The sequence below is a fragment of the Protopterus annectens genome, chromosome 1.part0 (genome assembly GCF_019279795.1).
Source record: "Protopterus annectens isolate FY-2018-M chromosome 1.part0, PAN1.0, whole genome shotgun sequence".
Taxonomy (NCBI): domain Eukaryota; kingdom Metazoa; phylum Chordata; order Ceratodontiformes; family Protopteridae; genus Protopterus; species Protopterus annectens.
Genome location: NC_056725.1, coordinates 19163660 through 19176464, shown reverse-complemented (window position 1 = coordinate 19176464; position 12805 = coordinate 19163660). Strand labels below are relative to the sequence as shown.

The 12805-nt window shown below is 42.0% G+C and overlaps 1 protein-coding gene across 1 annotated transcript in view; it reads left to right on the top strand.

The window, feature by feature from the left end:
* Window positions 1–12805, top strand: part of ERCC2 (ERCC excision repair 2, TFIIH core complex helicase subunit) — a 2230202-nt gene that overhangs the window by 899221 nt on the left and 1318176 nt on the right. The window contains exon 5 of the mRNA XM_044070725.1: window positions 8141–8254. Within this exon, the coding sequence (XP_043926660.1) occupies window positions 8141–8254 (114 nt within the window). The remainder of the gene's footprint in view (window positions 1–8140; window positions 8255–12805) is intronic.

The following is a 12805-nucleotide window of genomic DNA, read 5'->3' as shown; positions in this document are numbered from 1 at the left end:
TGTAAGAAAGCAGAAAAAATGCAACAGATAGCAATAATCCTGTAAAACATTCACATATGTAGCAATATTCACAAGGTAATAGTGCAGGATAAGATCATTTACAAAATACATTTATGCATTGTAATCAGTAAATACAGCTATTTGTAATGAATAAATCTCAGCTAAACACTATATGGTACATAGAGGCAGGAGTATTTAAACCCTACCAACTAATAATAATGAATACCCCAGCCAGGTATCAAGTAATTAAGGACTAGGTACTTTGCTTTTCCCACTCACAATTTACAAGTACAATTGAAGTCAGACAGTCCTATACTAAGGAAGTAGATTAGCTAGGGGAATAAGTGTAGGAGAATTTAGAGAGGGATAGAGAGGTAGGAATACAACCTCCCAGGTATTTAGTATGCAAAGCCCAGGTAAAGATAATGCAGAGGTTAGCACAAGTTAGCTAAGTAAGGATAGGAAAGGGGCTGTAAGAAATAACGCCATGTACTGCAGCAGTTGGGACATAGAATATCAGAGCTTATATGGTATGGATAACATAGCGCCTATGTAGCATGTTAAGCACTGGAAAGAGCTAAAGACAGTAAACGAGTCTAATAAATAGACTATTTACTACACTCTCCACGTGCCACAGCTGCTAGGAGTACTGGAAGGCTGCAATGAGTGAGTCGAGGGGAATACACGCTGTGTAGACAGAAAGCTGCAAAGGATAAGTGAGGCGAGACAATATGGGGTTAAGTTAGGAAACTTTGCGCGCGAGGCGGATGGTAGGGAGAGTAGATACAACAGGCTCCCTTTAGCAAGCGTATCGGGCAGGTTTGAAAGAACACGCTACAAGCCCGAACTGGGTCAGGAATAGTTTGCGAGGGAATGCGCGACAATGACAATTTAGAAATTAGAGTAGGTAGGCTAATAAATCAAATAGAGGAAGTCGCTTTGCAATAGAGAGACTAGATTAGGTAGGCTAATAAAACAAAAAGAGGGAAGCACATTGCAAACAAATGAGACTAGAAGGTGTCCCTGGAAGGAGTGGGTAAGGGGCGCACATGGTAGCTTAGGTAACAACACAGTGCATGCTCCGTACAGTTCAGTCGGCGTTTGTCGGGTATATTTGAATATAACAACCCGCGACTATCCCAAAGTAAGTCAGGAGAACGAGCGACAATATAAATGAGAGTTATAGAGTAGGTGGGCTAGTAAAACCATCAGAGGACAGCAATATGTAGAAGGATAGGGCTAATAGGAGTTCTTTGTAGGAGTAAGTGAAGAGAGTATATGGTAGTTTAGCACCGTGGGGCTCAGAGACTACTTGGGCGGCGATGAGAGCTGTTTGTGTGAGGTCACTAACTGGGGCCCTGGAACATTTACGATGCTAGTGTGGCCATGAAAAAGAAGTAAAAGAACAGAAATACCCCTTCCAACAGGTCAGGTTTACAAAATACAAGACAAAACAATCTTATAGGCTATAAGTTACTGTTTTACCAGCTATGCTGTGGTCGCACAACCTGAGACAATCACCAGAATGCAATAACAGTTAAAACATACTTGCGTACCGCCTTAGACTTTAGACTAGGTCGTTCAGCAGCAAGATCTACAAGATGTAAACCATACATGAGCTCTTATAGTGCTGATACAAGTATACCTTATGATACAAGTATTGATAGAAATAAGTTTAAAATAGTGTTTAGATTTGCAAGTGACATCAATAAGTATACGGAAATTATTAAAAAGAATTGGCACTTATTACATGAAATATCAGGTCTGGTTTCCACAGTTGGTGACGCCCCAAACTTCAATTTTAGAAATAATGTGTCTTTAAAGCAGCAGCTCTGTAATAGAGAACATCAGTCTTTTAGAAAAAATCTCTCAAACAGACAGGGCACCTTCCCGTGCAGGAATTGTGCTGCTTGTCAGCATGTCTACACTAAAAATGAGTACATTCATCCTGTGAAATGTTTTAAACTTTATACGAAGATACACTTTAAAAGTGTCAATGTTGTTTATTTTTGTTTTTGCCAAGGATGCCATGCCTATTATGTAGGCAAAACAAGTAGGAGTTTTAAAGAAAGAATCTTAGAACATATAAGGGACATACGGAACCAGAAGCAATCAAATGCTCTAGCTAATCATGTCCTGAATACAGACAGTAGTCATTGTTTTAAATTTTTAATCTTACAACAAATAGTAAGGACAAACTGAGGTGGTGATTTAGAAAACCACACTGAAGAATTAGAACAACAATGGATCACTAAATTACAAGCAGATAGATATCCTGGTGTGAATGGCTGCACCTCATTAGTTCCTTACCTTAAGGCAAGGCGCCTTAAACACTAAATATGAGTTTTTTATATATTTTTTATTGTACTATTATGGTTATATGTGTGTGTATATCTACATATATATATATATGGGTCTATATGACTTGGTCGACAGTTCATATGGTCGACTGTTTATTTGGTCGACAGTTCATTTGATCGACAAGCATTTGCCCCCTTCCCCAATGTTGTGCGACCCGGGAGTTGATATATATAGTTGGGGGGGTGTGGGGGGCACAGCCCCCCACCTAAAATTTTTGTCGATCAAATGAACTGTCTACCAAATAAACAGTCGACCAAGTCATATAGACCCATATATATATATATATATATATATATATATATATATATAGATATATATTTTATAATAACCATCAGGGATGGTATTCCCCCTTTTTTAAATATTATTGTGTGTAAATACACACCTTTCTATATATTTTATGCATTTTTCTTATGGATATCGATATATGTTCTTATGTTAGTGGAGTAATATCTCTTTAAATTGTGATGCCATACTAATTGTCCTAGTATTTAACCAAGCATCAGTTGTAGTGATGTGGTCTGATGAAGCAACATTAAGTTGTGAAAGCGCTTACCGTTTGTCTTCTGCAATAAAGTACAGTGACTGATTTCCAGTGTGTAACTTTGGTGCCTTAATTTACTTTTGCTGTTGTTGTGTGTTTTGGGCACCTCAGTGTACCTGCAGCCATTTGGTTTTTGCATCTTCAGTTCACTCTATAGCCTACCCTGTCGTAATCCTAGTAAACAGATCTGTCCAAGAATCCACTGTCCCCGATATTTGGAAATCTTTCTACACCATATCGCTACACAAAGGAGGCAACTCCACAGATCCATCAAACTACAAGACCTATTGCTATTCTGTGACCACCATCCAAAATTCTTAAAAAAAATGTATTCGTAACCAGTTTCTTAAGTACCTAATCAATGAAAACCTTCTGACGCTTTCTCAACATTGCCCTCCTATCCTTCACTCATGCTGTTGCTGAAGCCAGGGGTAAAACCTTCTTGTATCTTGCCTCTTCCTTGACCTCTCTAAAGCTTTCGATACTGTCTCTCATTCCAAGCTACTTGCTAAACTAACTGATCTTAACCTCTCCCCCTCTACTATTCACTGGTTCTCAGGCTAACTCTCAAACAGGCTCCAGTCTAAGAGATGGTAATCCATCTGATGTTCTTCGTGTTTCACTGTTGCAGTCATCACTTTTGGGTTATCTGCTTGTAGTAGCCCTCAGTCAGCCTGATTAACAAAGTCTTGGGTCCTGTGTCGGTTGCTGTCCCTTCTTCCATGACGTCAGGACGTCAGGGATATAAAACATGCAGCCGATGCCATTACATCAGTCTTTCTTGCCGTGCGGTGCCCGAAGCAGAAGCAGTTTGCAAGTGCCGGTCGTTCGACTCCTGAAATTTCCGTTTTCGAGTTTCTGAACCGAAGTCTTCAACTAAAGCTAAGTACCCCATTGGGGAAACTTTTTCTTGCTCCTTACCGATGTCAGTAAAAGTTAATAATTCCATTACTTGTGGAAAGCAAATACATCATAAAGATTTTAATTCGTACTGTATTCCTTGCCTAGGCCCTGACCACGACGTACTGTGCTGTCAGTTTTGTGCTTTATTTAATCAGCGCGCTATCCGTCGTCTGTATATTTTTGCCTCTAAATATTGCGCTTCTCTGTTTAATTATCCAGAAATGTCGTCAGTTAGCCATCTGACTACCGGATTCCAAAAAAATGCAAGGATAAAGAAGTGACAGGCCACTGAGGTCCAAAACTGCCGACAACGCTTCTCCTAAGCCAGTCGCCAGTTCGCCGGTACTCAGTGAGGCACTTTCGCAGCCCCTGATACCCACTACTTCTGATTCGCAGGCCTCTACTGAGACCCATTCGGAGTCCGGTATGCTGCTGGATGCTTCAACTATGGAATCTGCAGATGTCTCTACCTTGGATGAGTCTGGAGCCGTTGTGCAGGCACCGACTTTTGAGGGGGTATTCAGGTCTACGGACTTGCATATTAAACCAACGCCTCCTTCTTTTTTTAGGCCTAAATCTCGAACCATGCCTAAAAAACTGACGCCCAGGCTGCATGCCCAGGCCTCTATGCCTAAAAAACAAATAAGAATGGCAGAAGATCTTATAACTCTAATCAGGGGAAGCCAGCCTCCCCCTTCTGAGAGACATAGGACTGGGTTTGATTCTTCTGACCAGGATTCTGATTTTTCTGATTCTTCTGATGATCTGGATTTGCCCTTATCTACTTATGAGGATTCTGATGTAGAGGACTCTATTCCCTCTGCTTCGCCTCCAGAGGAATTTTCTTTTGGTGAAGTCTTACATACGCTAAGAGAGAATTTCCACTGGGAAAGCCAGGATTTTTCTGATTAAAAAAAGAGGCTTAGGGATTTCTTACTCCTGCCTCAGCATAGGCCTTTAGCTGTTCCTCCTGTACTAGACATTGTTGATGATGCTTTTTCGGAATCTAGTTTGGCCCCTGATTCTTTGCCTCCTGATCCCAGAAAACCTGACAGATATTACAGGGTTCCAGATTCTCACAAGTTCCTTTTTAAAAATCCTATTGCGGATCCAGAGACTATTTCACGGGGACCCAAGGGCATTAAGGCTTCTACTGCTAAAAATCCTACCCCTTCTGATAGAGACTCCAGGTTGATGGATAGATGGGGTAAGAAGGTTTACACTTCTGCAACCTTGGCCACTAGGGCTTTAACTGCCAGTTTCATATGTTAAAGTATCAACAACATGTTATTGGATTGCTTAAACAGAAAATGATGTTGATTCCTGACTGTGCGAAAAATAAAGAATTACAGGATTTAATGCATTCTGCTGAACAGGTTGGAAAACATACTTTGCAATGTGGATTTGATTCTTTAGAGGCCTCTTGCAGGGCTGCTGTTACTGGTTCTGTGCTCAGAAGGCATGCTTGGCTTAAGGAGCAATCTTTACCTGATCATGTTAAAGCTAAATTGTTGGATGCTCCCTTAAATCAGGACCCCCTGTTTGGCAACAAGGCTGAGGAAGTTCTTAAAAAGATGGAAGATAAAGCTAAATCTATGCAAACTGTTAAAAGATTTCTTACAAGTTCAGCCTCCTAGATTTAGTAGGCACTGGCCCTCTAAGAATTGGTCCTTTCCAGGTTCTTCAAGGTCTTCTCAAGCCAAACACAGACATAGCAGAAACCCCAGGTTTCAGTCCCAGGGGCCACACAAGACTAAGCAGTGGGGGGGTTTCCGCACCCAAATCAGGGAGTAGTAACACTCCCCCTTATGGAAAAAAAGTCTCAATTACTTGCTTCTAAAACTTCCAAGCACTTCCCAACTGAATGCTCCTTTAGGCGGAAAGATTGGTCTCCGGTGCAAAAACTGGGAACTCATTACCCAGGACAAATGGGTTTTAAATATAGTGTCCCAAGGATACAGATTTCACTTCCACACCTTACCAACACCAAGCGAGCGGTCAGAGACCCAAAATCACGTACTCTCTCTCTCTTGAGCATGGGGGCTATTCAGTTGGTACCAGAAAAGGAAAAGGGACAAGGGTTCTATTCAAAACTTTTCCTGGTACCCAGAAAAGGCAATACATGGCATCCTATCCTGGACCTTTCTACTCTAAATACCTTTCTGTTGATTCCAAAATTCAAGATGCTGACTCTTCACCATCTGCTTCCTATGCTAGGCAAAGATGCATGGTTGGCAACACTAGACTTAAAAGAAGCATACCTGCACATCCCTATCAGGGAGTCTTGCAGAAGATACCTACACTTCAAAGCAGGCTACATGCCCCTTCAGTTCTCTGCACTGCCCTTTGGCTTATCTACTGCGCTTAGGGTATTCACAAAGTGCCTAGCTCCAGTCATTACATTCTGCAGACAAAGAAATATTCAAATATACCCATATCTGGACGATTGTCTAATTCAGGCAGAAAGGGAGGGCATACTTTTGAATCATCTGGCCTTTGTTCAAAGGGTACTGACTTGTCTGGGGTACACCATGAATGAAAAGAAATCACACCTGGTACCCAGTCAACAAATTATATTCCTGGGAGCAAGCTTGAATACAACTTCCCAGATGGCTTTCCTCACGTCAGAGAAACAGATTCATTTGACAACCTACTTCAAACAAGTGGCCACAAAAACCCAGTTATCTGCAAGACAGATACTGCAAGCCTTGGGGTTCATGGCCTCCTGCATTTTTCTAATTCCATATGCAAGGCTGCACATGAGGAAACTGCAGTGGTATCAACATTCACAGGATCTAGAAGCAATGATTCCTATCATACCTTGCCAACACTTAGAGTTCCTTTGGTGGGCAGAGGTCTACCACCAAAACAGGGGACTACCATTCTCACTACCCCCTGCCACCCAAACCTTAACAACAGATGCATCAGACTATGCATGTGGGGCCCACCTGGCAGGGAAGTGCATTCAGGGCAAATGGAACCCAAGTCAAATGCACCTGCATATCAATCAAAAAGAAATGTTAGCTGTACAGAATGCCCTGGCAGCCTTCAAGGACCACATTCTTCCAGGACAATTAATGATAAAGACGGACAACACCACTGTTATGTGGTACATAAACAAGCAGGGGGGGATACACATTCTTACCCCCTCTGCAGACTAGCCATGGCATAGTGGAACACAGCCCTGAGCTATCAAGTACATTTACAAGCTCAATTCCTGCCGGGAAAACTAAATACACTGGCTGACTAAGCAGAAGCCTCATGGACCCACACGAGTGGATACTGGAACCAAGGATTTTCAATATGTTGACAAGCAAATGGGGGAGCCCAGATGTAGACCTGTTTGCCTCCCCCCAAAACTATCAGTTGGATAAATTCTGCACAAGGACTCCCCACAAACAAGCTTGGAAAGTTGATGCTCTGTCCTTCAGCTGGAAAAACCTGTCAGTTTATGCCTTTTCCTTCTCTGCCTCTGCTCTCCAAAGTACTACTAAAGATCAAGCAAGACAAACCAAGGACGATTTTGATTGCACCAGACTGGCCACGCCAACACTGGTACCCCTCTTGCGCAGTGTATCACTGTGCACCCCATGGCACCTGCCTCAGACCCCTACTCTATTGTCTCTTAGACCTGATAGATATGGATGAAGATTACCATAGCATTAATGTCTTCAGTGTTAGACTTTTGTTTGGCTGACAAAAGTATACCTTGGTTCAGTTTAAGTTGATTGAGTTTAATAGTTGTGGAATTACAGCCTGTTTCTGAGTACAGGTGAACAAAAGCAGAAACCAGCAAGTACTTTTGATAGTATATTAATAGTTACATAGGTAAATGTTAGGCTAGCTGCTTTTTGCTGACCATTTTAAGCCTTGCCAGTTTTCCTTTTTGTGCTCAAATTAACTTATCCTATTTGGTTAGAAACTGACCTTACCCATCCCATGGTCAGTAATTCTATTTTGCCACTGATGAGAATAAATAGGATCATACCATAGATAATTTGAGGGGATCTGTGCACGGGATAAAGCATTTATGAGCTGCCTGTCTGTTCATTAGTAAGTACATGGAGCAGTTCTGTGGCACATTTTCTGTTTTGCTATCCACAGATCCAAATTGTGCTCGAGTAAGGACAGGAATGAATGTTGTTTTATTTGAATGTAGAGGCTAGTCCACAGCAGCTGTATCTTGTGCGAGATATACCTTCCCTCCAAACTATTCTGTTGATGTTGCAAAAGAGGTTTACATCCCTAGCCCAAGTATTTCTGATGACATTTGACTTGCTGATGTGCAATAAATCCATTGGTATTGGGTCTGTAATGTTGATTTGTTTTTTACAGGTTATTGAGGAGTTACGGAAACTGTTTGAATATTACGAAAAAGAGACTGGAGAGAAACTGAATTTCCTAGCATTAGCCCTAAGCTCTAGGAAGAATCTTTGTATACATCCTGAGGTAAGTGCTAAATAAGTAACCACAGAAACTGGACCTGTGGTTAAAATAATTTTGACTGCAGATAAAGACTGCTGTATGTTTTGTTTTAGAAGTTTTTTATCAGTTGTTGTATACTTCTCTTTTGTATCTGCATCTGTCTCACCTACTGTGCCTTACATTAAAAATGTCTAGTAATTCAGACAAATATTTTTTTCTCCCTCATTATTTTGAGCATGCTCACAAAATGATTCATCCACTACCGTTTTGGGATTTTAGTGCACTTTCTGGTTTGTATAAAGCATTTGTTGGCTTTAAAATAACCGCTTAGAATGTAAACCAGACTAATAATAAGTAAGTTTGGTTTAGGTGTAGTTTGGTTAACAGACAAATACTTATCTGTAGACAGCATGGCTATATATATATATTAAGAACTGATGTTCCAATACATATATGTGTATGGGTGGATTATCTCCATCCACACAACACTGATGCCATTTGGTCAAAAGAAACAGATGGTTAACATATGCAAGAGATACACAATTCCTGTGTAGGGGCATATTCCCTTTCCCAGAGGATTGTGTGATCTCGGAGTTGGTGTATGTAATTAGCAGGGGATGTGGGGGGCACAGGGAGGCTTACTCCCCTGCAAAAACAGTTACTGCTTGTTTAGCCTACTCTGGAGTAATTCTTAGAGCATGCATGCATACAGTGTGTCTATGTTCTGTGTTTTGGCATTTGTAAGTCGATATTCCTAACATCGACTTTGTGTCCCTTCAGTGCAAAATAATAGATCCATTTATGTAACAGTATTATGTAATCTAAAATAATTATTTCAGAATGGTTCTTTGTCATCTTTAGTTAGTAAAAAAGTACAGTTTTGTACCTACCATAAATGTAGATGTTCGAGTGTATTCACTGTTGCAGTCATTACACTTGGGTTATCCTGCCATCAGGCGGTCCCGTAGTCGGCCAGAGTTCCAAAGTCTTGGTCCGGCGTCGGTTGCTGTCGCTTCTTCCCTGACGTCAGTGCGCCAGGGGTATATAAGGTGCAGCGGACGCCATTTTCTTCAGTTTTTCTTGCCCCAGATGTCAGGTGCCCCCAAATAGGTAGGCAATACATATTGCTAATAAGACATACATAAAAGGTAAAAACCAAAACCTTCAGTTACCAGCAAATACACCACATAGGTGTAGTATAGGGTAGAAAGGAATAGATAAGTCCCAGATAAGAAAGAGGGGATGGAGGGAGGGTAACCTGGACTGCAGCAGTGAATACACTCGAACATCTACATTTATGATAGGTACAAAACTGTACTACGTTCATCGTGTTTCACTGCTGCAGTCATTACACTTGGGTTGAATCCCAAAGCTGAGGTAGGGTGGCTGGTTCTATAGAGGATTTGGAGTGGCTATGAGGCTCTGCAGCACTGCAGTGGCAAAGCCAGCTCTGGATTTGGAATAAAGAGGCAAGTGATAATGTTTGGTAAAGGTGTGCACTGAACTCAGAGTTGCAGCTTCCAGGCTATCTTTGGTAGGTACTCCTCTAAGGTAGGCAGTTGAAGTGGCTGTTGCCCTGGTGGAATGTGGCCTAATGTTCCTAGGTACAGTTTTCCCATGCTGTGTGTAGCAGAAATGGATACAGTGTCCTATCCACTTTGAAATGGTCTGCTTTGAAATAGCCTTTCCCTGTGATCCTGCAGCATATGCTACAAACAATTGCTCAGTTTTCCTTAAAGCTTTTGTTTTGTGCAAGTAGAAACGTAGCTGTCCGTGTATGTCCAATGAATGCAGAAGTCTCTCCCCTTTATTCTGGGGATTTGGATAAAAAGTTGGCAAGTGAATAGTTTGGTTAAGAGCCACACTGGAGACCACCTTAGGCATAAATGAAGGGTTTGTTCTTAAAGAAACCCTGTCTTGGTGAAAAAAGATGAAAGGCTCCACTGCCATTAGTGCCTGTAACTCTGAGACTCTTTGTGCTGAGGTTATTGCCAGAAGCAGAGCAGTTTTCCATGAGACATATTTTAATTCTGATGAATTGGCTGGCTCAAAAGGAGGTAAAGTTAGTTTTCCAAGACAAAATTGAGGTCCCAAGTTGGTGTTGGTGCTCTCCGGGGCGGTCTTATATTTTTAGCCCCTCTGAGGTACTGTTTTAGCAATGGATAAGAGAAAATAGGAGGATCTGTGTTGTAATGAGCCGAGATGGCAGAGGTGTGGATCTTAATGGAAGAAAAGGATAGGCCTTTGTCCAGCATCTCAGTTAAGTATTGTAACATCAGAGGAATATTTGGGACAAGAGGGTCAAAGCTTTGAGCCTGGTTCTAGGCACAGAATCTCTTCCATTTTTCTGAGTAGGATTTCCTGGTGCTAGGCCTCCTGGTCTCCAAAATGACATCCATAACAGCTTTAGAGAGAGGTGTTGTCTGCTTGACTAAATAATCTGCCATGCAGCCAGGTTTAAGGTTTTGAGCTGGCTGTGCAGGATCTGATTGTTTTGTTGAGTCAGAAGATGCGGAATTTGAGGTAAAATCCATGGTGGGCCTTGAGCTAAGTTCTTTAAGATTGGGTACCAGTGCTGGCGTTGTCTACCTTTTAGGAGTACCTTTGAAAGGAGAGGCAGTGGTGGGAAGGCATAAACTTTTAGGCTTTCCCAGCTGAATGAAAGAGCATCCACTTTCCATGCTTGTGTGTGGTAAGTCCTTGTGCAGAAATTCTGTAGTTGGCAATTCATTGGGGAGGCAAATAGATCTATGTCTGGGCTCCCCCATTTTTGTGTTATCATGCTGAATACTTGTGGCTTTAATTTCCACTCATGAGGATCCATGATGTTTCTGCTTAAGTCGTCTGCCAGAGTATTTTTCTTGCCTGGCTGGAATTGTGCTTGCAGATGAACTTGGTAGGTTAGAGCTGTGTTCCACAAGGTCAAGGCTTGTCTGCAGAGGAGATAAGAATGAGTGCCCCCTTGCTTGTTTATGTACCACATTACTGTGGTGTTGTCTGTCTTTAGTAATAGTTGTCCTGGATGCAGAAGGTCCTTGAAAGCTGTTAGGGCATTTTGTACAGCTAGCATCTCTTTTTGATTGATGTGAAGATGCATTTGGTCTGCGGCCCACTTGCCCTGAATACATTTTCCTGCCATGTGTGCTCTCCAGGCGTAATCCGAAGCATCTGTTGTTAGTGTCTGCCTGGCTGTGGGTAGAGTGAAAGGCTGTCCCTTGTTGAGGTGACATGCCTGTGCCCACCACCGAAACTCCTGTTGTAGGCAGGGAATAAGTGATATTACTGCTTCCAAACTGTGACAGTGTTGAGTCCAAACACTTTTTAGGTACCATTGTAATTTCCTCATATGCAGTCTGGCATATGGTATTAGTAGAATGCAGGATGCCATGTACCCCAAGGCCTGCAGAATTTTTCTTGCAGGGAGTTGGGTTTTTGTTGCCATCAATTGAAAGTACTGAGTCAGTTGTCTTTGCTTGTCTGACGTGAGATAAGCCATCTGGGCCATTGTATTTAAGCCGGCACCCAGGAATATTATCTCTTGTGAGGGCACTAGTTTTGACTTCTTTTCATTTAGTGTGTACCCTAGGCAAATTAACAATCTTTTTACAAACACCAGATGCTTTAGAAGAATGTCCTTGCTCTCTGCTTGAATAAGGCAGTCGTCCAAGTATGGATATATTTGAATTCCTTTTTGTCTGCAAAATGCAATTACAGGTGCCAGGCATTTTGTGAAGACCCTTGGCGCAGTAGATAAGCCAAAGGGCAGTGCAGAGAATTGGTAATGCATTGAACCAGCTATGAATCTGAGATATCTTCTACAATTTTGTCTGATAGGGACATGCAGGTATGCCTCTTTGAGGTCCAAAGTAACAAGCCAAGCCTTCTTGCCCAGCATGGGAAGAAGCTGCTGAAGAGTCAACATTTTGAATTTCGGAACATCCAGGTAAGTATTTAGAGTAGTCTCCAGGCTTTGTCCTTTCTGGGGACCAGGAAAAGTCTTGAGTAAAATCCTTGTCCTTGTTCCTGCTGTGGTACTTTTGGAATAGCTCTCATGTCTATGAGGGCTGTAATCCATTTTTGTGCCTCTGCTCATTGATGTGGTGGCAGGTCTGGCATTCCTTTTAGCCTTGGTAGAGTGTGAAAGTGGAACCTGTAACCTTGAGACACAATATTCAGAACCCATTTGTCTTGGGTGATTATATGCCAGTTCTGTGAAAAAAGTGCTAGTTTTCCCCCTAAGGGAGCTTCCAAAAGGTAAGTGCTTGGCATTTGAAGGGGAAGTCATTGGGACTGTTTCCTATAAGGTTGTGACTTGTCTTCCCCTCCTTTTGGGGTTGAAGCCCCCCACTGTCGTGGTCTTTAAGAGCCTTGGGGCTGAGATCTGCCTCTTTGGCATCTGTATCTGTCTCTTTGTGGTCTGTCTGACACTGGAAAGGAACAATTTTTGGAGGGCCAATTTCTGCTAAATCGAGGTGGCTGTACCTGTAAGAAATCCTTCACTGTTTGCATAGATTTTGCCTTATCCTCCATTTTCTTTAATACCTCTTCTGCCTTAACACCAAGTAAAATATCCTG